This window comes from Stegastes partitus, unplaced genomic scaffold (genome assembly GCF_000690725.1).
Source record: "Stegastes partitus isolate 25-593 unplaced genomic scaffold, Stegastes_partitus-1.0.2 Scaffold1, whole genome shotgun sequence".
Lineage (NCBI taxonomy): Eukaryota > Metazoa > Chordata > Actinopteri > Pomacentridae > Stegastes > Stegastes partitus.
The window spans coordinates 1,735,556-1,749,677 of NW_007577732.1; the positions used below are offsets into that span (position 1 = coordinate 1,735,556).

A 14,122-nucleotide genomic window follows, 5' to 3' on the forward strand; every position below is an offset into this window, starting at 1 on the left:
GTGTGATTTTGGCGCTTTGGATCATTATCGTGCTGGAATATTCCTTTTCTTCTGCTAAGCTTCTGCAGACCAGGAGTCATGTTGTCAGAACCCCATCAGAGCCAAATATATTTATACTAAAGGATGTACTCTCAACATTCTTTCAGCTTCTTTTCATCTTATCAAGCAAAGTGTAATCTTGCAGTTTTGTGCCAAGACATAAAGTTTTTTTTTTTTTCATGGATGTAGTTCATTGAGGTTCACATTATGCAAAGTTCTTCACAGTCTGAGCTACCACAGAAACTCCTCTTCTACTAACATTCCCTGTGCCAAACCTAAAGCACTTGCTCATCTGTCTCCCAGAGCTGAATTGTAAAAGCAGCATACTGTGTGTCTGTGGAGTCACGATAGGAATATGACAAATGCAGCTATGATTAGTGAAACTATGGCTTTTTCTGTACCTCCTGATTAGTGTTGATCACTGTTACATTGTTTTTACTGGTTTTAGTAGTTCACCATCTTCCTGTATCCTTTTCCATTTTTGTGAAATCATAATCAGTAATACAGTTCTAATGGAAATTCTTTTGCATGTGGCGGCATGATGCTGGCATGGAGCTAGACACAGGAAACTGGTCCAAAACTAAGACAGTTACGGTGTTCAAAGGTCGCTTCTGTTTCCATGTCCATGCTAGGGATGCAAACACATGTACAGTCATCCTCAAATTTATTCATATCCTTCCATTAAAGAAAAGGCAAAATTCACAATAGTCACTCAAACAACTAGAAACTCAAAAAAGTAATAATAAATTTTTAAAAAATTGCCAAATTATAATTTAGTGAAATAAGACATTGCTTTTGAATTGCGGTTTAAAAGAATAACTAAAAAAAAAACAAAACTGTCCCAGACAAATTAGAGCACTTTGCTGATGAGCAGAATAGAATAGAATAGAATCGAATAGAACTTTATTGATCCCTTTGGTGCAAACCTCAGGGAAATTGTTGGAACAATTAGCAGTGGGCCAAAATCAAAATACCTGTCAATAGGTGCAGAAGTCTGATTGAGAGTTAAAGAAAATGATTGCAGTGACTGGCTCAAAGGGTTGTTCAACAAAATATTAGTTTAGGAGTCCCATCATGCTTGTTTGCTTGGTTTTAAAGATATTTCTGTTGAACCACAATTCAAAAGCAATGTCATGATTTTCATTCAATTTTTTATTTATTATTACTTTTGTCAATTTCAACGTATTTCAGTGACAGCTGTTTTTTTTCCTTCTTTAATGGGAGGGTATGAATACATTTGAGGACCACTGTATGGTGAAAAGGTGTGAGCTAACCGAAGTTGGAATAAAAAAGTCTGGCTGTTTTTGAGGTGTACACTATGCTTTAAATGGTTTTTGCCATACAGTAGGCTTCACTGACTCACTGACCTGCATCAGTGCAACAGAAAAAACTCTCCTGACAGACGTAGCACATACTCTTGACAGAAATATACTTCATGAATCACTGATTCACTAAGAGCATACAATGTGATAGATGACCACAACAAGTAGTGGCTTTGGCAGCAACTAACACTAAAAGCGACTGTTTGCAATTCTTTTAACATACCTGTACTTGGGAATTACTGAAATTACACAGAAGATGAATGACCATTGCACCTTAGTTGTTTTATTTTTCACTTCAGCCTTTCATTATAAAAACAAAAAGCATCATGAGTAATGTACTATAACGTCAGTGTAAGTTTAAACCCATTTAACCATTACAGCAAACAAAACTTTTTTTTTTTTATCCCAGGTGATAAAACTAAAAAAAACAAAAACAAAACATGATTCTTTGCAAAAATGGAACAATGTAATTCATGTTGCATTCACTGATTATAAAAGATGTCATGAAGTCATGTGTCTTTATTCATCAAGTACCGTTCCACATACTACATGAGTATGATGTTAAATCATGTCATATCAGTTATTAAAAGGCACTCCCCTTATTATTTAAAACCTCCACAGCATTATAGAATGATACGCTGAATAAACAATCATGCTTGTGAAGACTTTGATAAGTGTTCATGTGTTTCTTTGCAGTAATCAGACAGTGTGTCTGTCACGGCCTGTATCTGTAGGCATCACGAGCGACCGTTTGCCCTCTTCCAAGTCGGTCTTTAGCTTACTTGCCTCTGGTCGGTCTTCTGGTTTCACACACAGCATTGACTTTATAATTTGGCTCTGCAACAACAAAACAACAGAAAGAACAGCTGCTCTGATCACCACAATATTCACAAATACTGACAATGTGTTTGAGGCTCCACTTTACTATATTTATATCAAATTCACTTTTCTACAAACCTGCCCTGCTTGATATTTGACACTTTTATACACACATTGACACTCAGCTTCTGATCATTTTTGCCCTTTCGGTGGCCTCCTACAAGTGAATATCACCCACTAGAAAATACTGCTTCATGTGTTGAACAAATTGAAATAATTTTGACGTACCTCTTGGTGAAAATGGTGACAAAATCCTTCAGGAAGTTTTTGGTTTCGGACACCATCCCAAATCTAGAATTCAGGAAGAACATTTCACTGGTGTGACACAAATGATAAATAAGCTGTCCAATAAACTTTCATATCAAAGCAGACACTCACAACTCAAATGTAAATGATAAAGTTTGATTTGGCTGAATTCCTTTTAGTTGCTTCAGTTTCAGGGTCCTGCTGGCTCACTGTTACACTGTAGTGATTCGCTGGGACACGTGAATAGAACGGAGCCACTGGTTGTGTTTACCGGAGTTATGAGGCTCATCCCGGTTTTGATATTAGTGGAGATGTGGTGTTTACATGGAATACGGGAAAATCTGGTTCTTCTTATCCCAGTATACACGACAAATACTAGCATCCCAGTTACTGATTACTGTGTCCTGCTTGCTCAGCTGCCCGTGATGTTTACAACACAAAATTGAAATCTGGAATTCCTTTAAGTCTATCTTTAAAGTAATTTAGTGTGGCTATCAAAAATGAAGCCACTTTGGCTTATAGCGCGCTTAGCAATATTAAAATCGCAACAGTGCATTATGGATTTGGCTTATCCATCTTATTGCCAGCACTGGTAGATGAGAGTGGCAGGAAAAACAGAAACATGGTCTCCACTTTTCAGGCTGTCAGGGTCATTGCTTAGGACAAGGGATCGCAGGACGAAGATCCTCAGCCATGACTGGTGGGATAGCTTTCTGTGCGAGTAGTGTAACCTTTTACAGACTGTGTGACACAATTGAACCATTAATGAGACCAGAAGAAACAACAGTGTGAGTGCAAGTTCAATTACTGATAAGAGAAGCCTTAGTCAAAGTCCTTATAGGAGAGTCTCGTCACATGGCAGAGTCATAACTGCAATTTAAATGGTCGTGGGACATAAAAAAAAGAAAGAAAGAAAGAAGGAAAATGCAGGTGTAGAATCACAGCGTAAAAGGTTTAATGTCTCTGCCTGAAAGTAAGGTTTATGTAAGGGTAAAACCAGGGTAAGGGCTGTTCCATGTTTCTGAAATCGGGATATGATATTTACATGTGCAAAAATAAAAGAAGGAAGAAACAGATCATAGTTGGGATGTATAAGTTAATGTAAACTCAGTGCTTTCCTATGACCTAAAATGAAAAAGACGCACCAGAATCTTTGGAATCTGATTAACTCTCTGATACTTTACCAACCGTTGAAACAAACTCAAAGACATTTAGTAAACAAACAATATCAAGAAATGTAGCATACTTTTGGAGTGTGTCTCAGAACAACTCACCACTACTCTTTCATGGCCAGTAGAGAGGTTCCAAAGGAGTTCAAAATATATCAGCCCCAAAGCAAATATGTCCACCTTCCGGTCATATGTGCTTCTGCTTTTCTGTCATTAAACAACGCCACAGTAATAACAAAAGTCACCTCAGTCGTTACAATCTCCACAGCTGCCTGCAGTGTAATATGTATTTATAAAGAGAAAGATGACGTTAATGTGAATACAGCTGATCTCACCTGCTCAGGAGCCATGTAAGACGGGGTTCCTTTGTTCACAGTTCTCTCCATCAGGTTCTCAGCATCCTCATCATTCTCTGCAGTGACCAGACCAAAGTCTCCAATCTTCACTTCTCCATCACACCCAAACATGATGTTGGCAGGCTAATCGCAGAGAAGAAATAAACACACATCTTTACAACTGATGTCATATAATACACAATGATTTTACCCTCACTGTCTCACCTTCAGGTCTCTGTGGATGAGCTTCTTGGAATGAAAGTACTCGACTCCGCTGACTAGTTGCTGAGCGATGGCCAGACTTTCTTCTCTTCTTTTGGAGTCTTGCAGAGATTTCTTAACATTCTGAGCATTCTTCTCATCTATCCACACTCTCAGTGTTCTGGTATCACATAACTCCATCTGGATATAGAGATACTTGGCAGATGAATCACTGGAGGATCTAGAACTGTAAGAAAAAAACAGATGTTGAAATGATCTCTGTGTTTATAAAATGCAGACAGGATTTTAGTAAGTGAATGAGACTCACTGTGAAGCTGTGCTACTGTCAGTGCTACTGTCCCACTGGAATTCTAAATAATCCTTCCAACACGTGTAGTACTGAACGATGTTAGAGTGGTTGAGGTCGGACAATGCCTTCACCTCTCGGAGAGCTTTTCTAATTCAAAGGAGTACAAGAAAGCTTTCAACTTATATTGCATTTATTTTGAATTTACTTAATGAAAAAACATCATGCAGGATTACAAAAAAACTCTAAACCTCATTTAATGCTTGACTTACTCTTTGAAGTGAACAATCTTTATAGCATAACACTTGTCAGAAAGTTTGTGTTTTGCCTTGAAAACACGACCAAAAGTTCCCCTACCGAGCCGCTCTATGGATTCAAAATCTGATGTAAACCTGCTGGAAACATGAAAACGTGTATCAGACTAATTATTTGTACATAAACAATATTCAACTTGTGTGTAGTATTTTAATTTCCCATACCTTGAGATTACTGACTGACTTGGTGTTTTCTCACTCTGACTACTTCCTGTAGTTTTGCACTTGAAATCGGGCATTACATCCTTAATGAAAGTCATCACATAGAAGTTAAAATATTAAATGAGAACAAACAAAATAAGCTTTCAGGATTAATATTTGATTTTTTCTTACTTTACCTCTTTGCTGCTTCCGTCAGCTTTGGGGAAAATTGCTGCAATTCTAAAAAGAAAAAGTACAATCAGCAATAATATCAGTTGAACCATTGCGTAGCTTTACAGTGAGTGTCAACGAACGACTAACCTTATTTTGGGCTTTACATCCGGGCTTGCATACTTTGTAATGAAAAGCAGGAAAAACAAATGTTATATTTAGGCATTTAATCATTAATACTCCTCCTTTACTTCTCAGTAATCTGAGGATCTGATAAAAGATTTGATAAAGCGACGTCCTGAGAACTAGACTTACTTACCTAAAACACACTTGCAGTTTTGTAACACTATTTCCTGTTTACTCCACTAAATACACCCGTAGCTCTCAGGGATTACTAATCCACTCGTGTCTTTTTTTTAAACTCCTTGCTTATCAAGTAGTTAAAGTCAGTTTTAAAAAACTGATTTCACTGAAAACTGATGAGTTGGCTCAAATGTGGGTATAAAAAGGTAAATTCAGTTTGAAATTCCTCATTCCTGTTCAAAATGGTAAAACGCAGAGAGCTCACTGAGAATGAAAGAGTCGGATTTAAGGCACTTCATGATTCTGGATGGTCTCTGAGACAAATAGGGAAAGACATAAAGTGTTCTCACAGTGTGGTCTAATAAATGTGTTAAGCACTGTGTATCTACTGTAATTTCAAAATTTAAAGCACAGACCTGATCCTTAGGAGGTTTTGGTGAACTGGTGAAAACAACGGATTCACTCGGGGTTGTTGTGCTTACTGATTTTGGATGACCAGAGTCCCTTAAAAAACACAATGAGGCACATTAGTGGTGCATCATCCACAGTAAACTTTGTCATCCAATATACTGCTCAGTCAGTGCCTCACGGTGAGCTTGATGGTGTGGACGGTTTGGATGACGCACCATCATCAGATGCAGTCGACCAGAAACTTCCCTGAAGGCACAAAAGAATAGAATAGAATAGAATAGAATAGAATAGAATGCGTTTTATTGCCATCATACACAAGGTACAACGAAATTAAAATGAAATCTTACAAACTGTAGTAAGAAATATTGTAGTAACTGATGCTCTCTCATCAGTGTTATGTTTAGAATACATTATTAATTTTACTTGAGGTGAATCATTTTCATGTCTTATGATATAAAATGTCATCTGCTGCTGCCACTGTATGTAACCTGGGCTCTAATTTTGTCGTTAGTTTCCACCTTTTCTGCCACTGTGACATTTTATTGGTTAAATTAAATTGTGAGGAGCAGAAGTTCCAATACTTTGTAAATCATGGCACCCCGTCAAGATTTTTGTCGTGGCCAGCTCAAGTTCAGTTGTCTCAGCATCAAATGAGAAGCTTTGAGTTTTCCTATATTTTTCTCACTGTCAACAAATGTCATGAAAACACCAGATAATCTATGTTGTAGAATTCCACTAAACTCATTTTTTTTAGGTAAACCTGCATGTAGGACTGACGCCTTCCAAAGATCTGAAGCAAAGGTATGAAGTCACACTCAATCTTACAGAGAAGTTTGTCTTTCATAACCCTTCCTGCAGATGAAGAAAGGTGGGGTGGGTCTTGCATATGTTTGTCTAACTGTTCTACTAACAAGGCACTCCAAGGATTTTATTATTTGTGTAGGTGCTGCAAGAGACAAGACAAGGCCTCCTTAACACAGACAAGAGTGGATGAGAGATACACCGTCACATGAGAGAGCACACAGGTAATATATGAATGAATATACTAAAGAATAACACACATAGTGTCAATAGTAACATAATGTAAAACCACTAAAATATAGAATTTCCATCAAACCCTACCGATGTAACGTATTTCCATGTTCCATACAGCCCCACTGTTAACCAAAAACTAAGAAAAAACATATTTCTGAGTCACAATGCAGCACTGTAAAACAGGTTTCTGCAAAAAAAGAAAGTCACAGTGTAAAGTGGGGTTGGGTGATGATTTTTTTTGTAGTTTTTGGACAACAATGGGACTTTATGGCATGGTGGAATAAGCTAACTCAGTCTTTGGATACTCAGATCATTTTGCTTTTTTTTTAAATCTCCAAAGTTATCCTTTAATAGATGATCTTCATATTTATTGCTTGTTTCTTCTGATACATCTGAAAATGTTGCTCATTTTTTAGGTGAGTAACACAAAAACCAACACAGTTTGCAAATTTGCAGCGTGGAATCATTGTCTACAATCTTAAGGTGGTGTACTTATGATTCTGAGTTCAAGCCAAATGCCCTTGATAAAAGATTTGAAGGTTGGGTCTCTGAGGGACTTACTACCAATTACTCTTTTATCCACAAAGGGGCATTTATGAGTTTTAAATCATTACCGAATCAATATAGATTAAGTCAAGGTGATTCCTATAGATATTTACAGCTAAGACACTATTTTGATCAAAATATAAAACCAACATGGGAGAAATGCAACTTGGGGTTCTTATAGACTTTTCTAACATTAATTAAATCCATTTCACAAAATAAATTTATATCCAAATTCCACAAAAGCATTCAGCAATGGAAGCAAGCCAATACAGAATGAAGAGATTGGAAATGGAAGATATTATGCAAATTTCAAATGAAAGCTGGGTGAATATATGTCGACTACAATGGAAATCTACAGGTTCTAGTACGCGGTGAGAGTTTTGTTGGAAGAACATGGCCAGGTTTTTTACTACACCTACTCAAAAGAGACATCAAGATAGTGGAGATTCATGCTGGAGACTATGTGAGTCCTCGGGGGCCAATCATTTCCACATTTTCTGGGACTGTTCAGTTTGAAGACCTTTTTGGACACAGATATGTGAGCATAGTAATAATGTGAATGTAACAAATTGGAGAAATAAGGATAAGAAGTTGCTCTGGATGCTATTGGCAGCGAGTAAGAAAGCCGTAACCAGGAAATGATTAAAATCCAACCCTCCGACCATCGAAGAGTGGATCAACATAATTCAAGAAATTCACATTATGGAAAAACTCTCATTTACTCTCAGAATTCAAAGGAAGACGTTTTAAAAGATCTGGACGAAATGGACTGAGGATGTGAAGCCTATAAGGTCTGACTTTGTATAATTTTTGTTGTTTTAGGTGGATGGAAACAGATTTTTATTGTAACAGTACTCTTCCCATAAATCTTCCTTTAACATATTCAAAATGAGTGTGAAAAATAAAAATTACAGAAAAAAAACCCCCACACAGGGACTCAGTCAATGAAATCCTGGTAGAAAGTATATTGTGGGTCGTGGATTTTAGTTAAACAGGGTGAAATTATTGCTTTAAATTAATAATGTACAAAAAGTTTGTACTTTAAACATAAACCATTGCCATACAAGCAAAGGGACACCAGAAAAAACTAAAGAAACAGGAAAAATGGTGCAGACGGAAACTCCAGATTATGCAATAAAGCCACAAGTCATCTGTAACGTCTTTGTTAACCTTACAAAGGACATGGCAGGAGCCAAGATGAGGATGGATCACTAAATAGGACAGTTAAGAGGCAGAATCACACAGCCTGAATCATAAATCTCAAATCTTTCTGTACAAAATACTATCTTATAGGAGAAAGTGGAATTTCCAAATCCAGCAACAATGACTTTCACACTTGATAATCCTAATATGAGTTCGGCAGCCCTGCTGAGACCTTTGATGAGAGGTGAACATGTATGGAGATTTGCATTAAATCTGAATTTTCACTCACGCGCTCAATAAGATGAAGGAGCTATTTAATATCAAAAGAACATAACAATACACACCCAGTCTGACTGTTCCTGAAGAGCATCCCAGGCCAGCTGGGCTGCATTTTGTCTGGCCTCCTTGACACTCTTACCCTCACCAACAGGGTATTCCTTGTTGTTGATCACTGCTTTGTAGAGAAATCTGCAATATTTTGGACATTGTGTTAAGATTGTACTCTCATTACTACCATACAGAGTGTTTTTAGAGGTGACTCAGCTTACAGAGGTTCAGTCATACTCACTTGGGATTATGAGGTGGGCCACATCTCCCGACTGCCATAAACGTACAGGTGCGGTTTGTTTTCTGACAGTGGTTGTGAACAATTGCTGTGAAATTTGTCCCAGTAAAAATTCTGTCTTCACTCCTCACAGTCAAGTTTTTTGTGAGATCACTGCAACAACATCAACAAAAAAAGACAAACTACAGCGTTACTAACCAAACAAACACAGAAACTATACAATGTTTTACTCAGTGTTTTGCAGTGGGAAAGAAACCAATATGAAACAATGCATTCTGTGCTCACCAGATGTCTGACACGTTTTTGTTCAAATCCTGTTTTTGTTGACTTGATGTGTCACTATCCTTCTCCTCTCCAGTCTAAAAACAAACAAACAAATTCTAACAACTATTTATGACTAAAGTCGCACAATCTGAAAACTTACTTGAACATTCAGTGTTTCCCCAATGTTGTCTGCTTAGTTTTTATTATATTCAGTTTTCTGTCGTTATTGCCTTGAGCTGGACGGAGGTCTGAGTGTTACAAGATTGTATAGAGTTGAATACAGTATATATTTTTATTTATTTTTGCACCCAACCTTACTAATTTCAGGCTTTTAGAGTCAGGAGGAGAAATTCCTCTCTGACAGCCAAGATGGGTCAAATTCTATCCTCCTGTGCTTGTTAGTTAGTGCAACATCATCAGAGGCAGAGCTCCTACTTCTTCTAGTATCCTTGCCACCGCTGCCAGATTCATCCATCCATTATCTATACACCACTTAATCCTCACTAGGGTCACAGGGGGGGGGCTGGAGCCTATCCCAGCTGACTTAGGGTGAAGGCAGAGGACACCCTGGACAGGTCCATCACAGGGCTACGCTTAGAGACAGACAACCAAGCACACTACGGACAATTTAGAATCACCAATTAGGAAGCCGGAGAACCCGGAGAGAACCCACACTGCACGGGGAGAACATGCAAACTCCACGCAGAAAGATCCCGGTGCCCCCACTGGGACGCGATCCGGCGACCTTCTTGCTGCGAGGCAACAGTGCTACCAACTGCGTCACCTTGCAGCCCTCCCTACCAGATTCAGATTAGGTATATTTAAAGAGGCAGATATTTTGGCATAGCATTTGCACATTAGAGTCAATATCACTCCAACTTTGCATTTAGATAATTAAGAAGTTTTTGGAAACTTTAGTTGCACTTAAAGTAAGATGATGAGTTGCATCAACTTGAGTTACACCTTCTCTTCACCAGTCGGTCTCTCCTCTGCTCATCTACAGTCGCCCTCAAATGTATTCATACCCTCCCATTAAAGAAGGAAAAAAACAGCTGTCACTGAAATAAGTTGAAATTGACAAAAATAATAACAAATAAAAAATGTATGAAAATCATGACATTGCTTTTAAGTCGTGGTTCAACAGAAATATTAAAAACAATTTAAAAAAAAAAAAAACAACAACAAGCAAACAAGCATGATGGGACCTGTAAACTAATATTTTGTTGAACAACCCTTTGAGCCAATCACTGTACTGACTTCTGCACCTGTTGACAGGTATTTTGATTTTGGCCCACAGCTCATCAGCAAAGTGCTCTGATTTGTCTGGAACCGTTTTGTTTTTGTTTTTTTAATTATTCTTTTCAACCACAATTCAAAAGCAATGTCTTATTTTACTAAACTATAATTTAGCGAATCTTTATTTATTATTACTTTTTTCAATTTCTAGTTATTTGAGTAACTATTGTGAATTTTGCTTTTTCTTTAATGGAAGGGTATGAAGAAATTAGAGGATGACTGTACATGTGTGAAATGGTGAAACAGACACAAACTACAGACACAGAAAGACATGGTGAACCAGAGAGAAGAGGAGAGAAACTAGCTTGATTGTTAGTAGATGTAGAGACTTACAGTGAGCTAAAATCAAGCACACGCACATAAATCAGGTAAATAACGCTTTTTTTTTTTTTTTTTTTCAATTGCATTGTTTTTTTTTTCCTTTGTTTTTTGGGGGCAGGCCATTGTAGGGAAACAATATTAATTCAATCCATAACAAGAATTTCAGTTTCTTCCTATACATTTCTGTGATTTTCTGGGCCTTCAGTGAAGCCAGAATAAATATTACTACTCACCTCTGTAGTTCTACTGCCATATATCTCATGATAAACAAGCTTGGCTGCTTCCTCCTTAGCTTCCCTCTTTGTTTTTGCAGAGGCAGCTGGATACTCCTTATCACCCACCACAAACCTACAATATCTGATACAAAAAATACTTAGAACTATTAATCAATTTCAAATGGTGAACACAGCTATAAATGGAACTGGATGCAGTGTGGAGACTTACTGAGTTGTAAAAAGTGGTCCAGGCTTAGATGACTCCACAAACCTTACGCTCAGCTTGTTCTTGTGACCATATTCATTGAGCCAACCTACATAGTTGGAACTACTTAAGCTTGTCTGACGAACTGGTGTGGTAGAAGCTTCAGCTGCATTTTCTGTCTGTCAGAAGGTCAACAAATTTACAGTACATCAACACAAAAGAAAAAAAAATCACACATGCAGTCAGTAACTAAAGCAATGTCATATTCTTACAGATTCAGCTTTTTCTTCCGATAAGCCTCTCAAGGCATTTTTTGCTGCGTTCTGTTTGGCTTCCTTCTTGTTCTTGCCCACACCACCAGGATAGGCCTTACCGTTCAGGACAGCTTTGAAGGTAAATCTGCAAAGTAATGAGAAGATCTTTGTTGATCTGACAAGAATGTGTTGTGATGTAGGACCAGAAGTAGACCTGCACAATGACATTCTATTGATGAAGACTCCATCCATCCATCATCTATACACCGCTTAATCCTCACGAGGGTCACCGGGGGGCTGGAGTCTATCCCAGTTGACTTAGGGTGAAGGCAGGGGACACCCTGGACAGGTCACCAGTCTATCGCAGGGCCACACTTAGAGACAGACAACCAAGCACACTCACATTCACACCTACGGACAATTTAGAATCACCAATTAACCTCAACATGTTTTTGGACTGTGTGGGAGGAAGTCAGAGAACCCAGAGAGAACCTACACTGCACGGGGAGAACATGCACAGAAAGATTCCGGTGCCCCCACCGGGACACGAACCGGCAACCTTCTTGCTGCGAGGCAAACAGTGCCACCTTGCAGCCCCTGATGAAGACTCCTCATGTGAAAACAAGAGATGCTAAAACACAAAGATACAGTCATTCATTCTGATATATTTGATTCACAAGGGTGGCATGTGGGGCATTGGTTAGTGGTTGTCATCTCACAGCTAGAATGTTGTGGGTTCAAATCTCGGTCTCTTTCTGCGTGGAGTTTGCATGTTCTCCCGGTGCAGCGTGTGTTCTCTCCGAGTTCTCTGGCTTCCTCCCACAGTCCAAAAACATGCCGAGGTTAATGAGTGATTCTAAATTGTTCGTAGGTGTGGGTGTGAATGTGCTTGTTTGTCTCTATGTGTAGCTCTGTGGTTGACTGGTGACCTGTCCTGGGTGTCCCCTGCCTTCACCCTGACTTGTCAGCTGGGATAGACTCCAGCACCCCTGGACCCTAGTGTAAGTGATGTATAGATAACAGATGGATGATTCACAAAGAAGGGCTGCACCATCAAAAAGATGTGCATGATTGCTTATGAAGCGAGATCATCAGTGTGATGTTTAATCAGAGGTAAGGAAAGCGGCTGTGGTGTGGGGAGGGCTTCGTTATCGATCAGAGGCAGCTTCAAGGGTGGCAGGCCTCCACCCAGAAGAAAGAGCAGAGAGGCAGCAGAGGATGGAGGGACGGAGGGACGGAGGGCAGGGCAGGCATTTCTAGTCATGGGTGACAGGATGGTGAGCATTTGAGGTGTGGCCCTGCTCTAAGTCGAACATGTTTACCTCCATATAATGATGTGTATCGCAGTTAAATTATTTTTTTTGTGGAACCAAAATGCACAGCTTGTGTCACCTATTATTATGACACACTCCTGTTATTCATCATATCTCAATTCAAGCTTGAAGCTATATTAGAAATTCATGTGTGGTAACAAAGTTAGTTGATCTGTGAAAACAACAACAAACTAAGAAGCGACTGGTAAGGTCAACATATATGGGAACACTGAATGTCATGAAGCAACAATGAAAATATACTTAATGCCAAATGAATACAATATGGCGCATGTATGAAAAGCTCTTTAAAGAGTTCAAGTGGGGGAATTCATGTTGAAACACTGTGCTCCCATTCAAAACGAGTCTGTCCAGGGAAACACCCGCTTGTCTTCGAGTCCTACACGTCTTTGCAGACCCACCAGTGTATGTTTAACTCACGTTTTTATGTGGTCAGGTCCTGCACATCCGACGTATTCGTATCTCAGCTCCCATCGTTTCCTTTGGTATAACTCGTTCAGTTTAGCTACGTAGTCTACCGACTCCATCGTGAAAACTCAAACTCAGCAGTCGGTAAAAATAACTTAAACGGCATTTAAAAAATTAGTGAGGAAAGTGCTAATCTCATACTAAAAGATCCATCTTTTCCGTTTTCATACCAGCTGTACTTCCATGACAAGCAAGTTTCGTTTTCCCCATAAACGTCACGGTGCCTTCACTTAATGTCGGACCTATCAAACACCGTGTTGTGAATAAAGTTATACATTAAAAAAATGGACAAGCTAGTAGGTGTTAGCTCTGTCAATAACTAGTTTGATAACTGCTACGTTTGGGGGCTTTTTCTTCCCTTTTCTTGTAAATGTATACTTGTTTCTTTTTGTAGCTTGTAGTAAAAATATGAACCTGCCCGTTATTCACCTTGTCAAACAGGTACGTCACCATTGAACAACTACAAGTTCCAAGAGGTTTGCGTGCCGCTACCTACAGCTAAGCCTCATGGGAGCTGTAGTTCAAACACACGTGTTTCTTTCTAAATAGATATCGCCATTAAACGGGTGATGACTTACATAAAGACAATTGTTTTCAGTATTACAAGTTTTCTGAGATGTAATTTTTAAATATGCACACAG

The 14,122-nt window shown here is 38.7% G+C and overlaps 1 protein-coding gene across 1 annotated transcript; it reads right to left on the reverse strand.

Moving 5' to 3' along the window:
- Positions 1-1,622: 1,622 nt before the first annotated feature.
- LOC103373567 (interferon-induced, double-stranded RNA-activated protein kinase-like) lies at positions 1,623-13,706 on the reverse strand. Its single transcript, XM_008303511.1, has 19 exons — positions 13,434-13,706; positions 11,701-11,827; positions 11,453-11,607; positions 11,242-11,365; positions 9,413-9,486; positions 9,131-9,280; positions 8,907-9,030; positions 6,017-6,084; positions 5,844-5,931; positions 5,275-5,306; positions 5,151-5,193; positions 4,978-5,057; positions 4,771-4,893; positions 4,520-4,648; positions 4,216-4,438; positions 3,991-4,134; positions 3,761-3,862; positions 2,469-2,531; positions 1,623-2,198 (listed from the first exon to the last, which is right to left on the reverse strand). Exons 1-19 carry the CDS (start codon positions 13,538-13,540, stop codon positions 2,061-2,063), a joined length of 2,094 nt encoding a protein of 697 aa, XP_008301733.1. The 5' UTR covers positions 13,541-13,706; the 3' UTR covers positions 1,623-2,060.
- Between the last annotated feature and the right edge of the window lie 416 nt (positions 13,707-14,122).

Coding starts and splice junctions, on each gene's coding strand:
- LOC103373567 (XM_008303511.1), bottom strand. CDS start 13,540: ATGGAGTCGGTAGACTACGTAGCTAAACTGAACGAGTTATACCAAAGG. Junction 11,608..11,700: donor CGGAAGAAAAAGCTGAATCT/GTAAGAATATGA, acceptor ACCTTCTGACAG/ACAGAAAATGCAGCTGAAGC. Junction 4,135..4,215: donor TCATCCACAGAGACCTGAAG/GTGAGACAGTGA, acceptor CTCTGCGATTAG/CCTGCCAACATCATGTTTGG.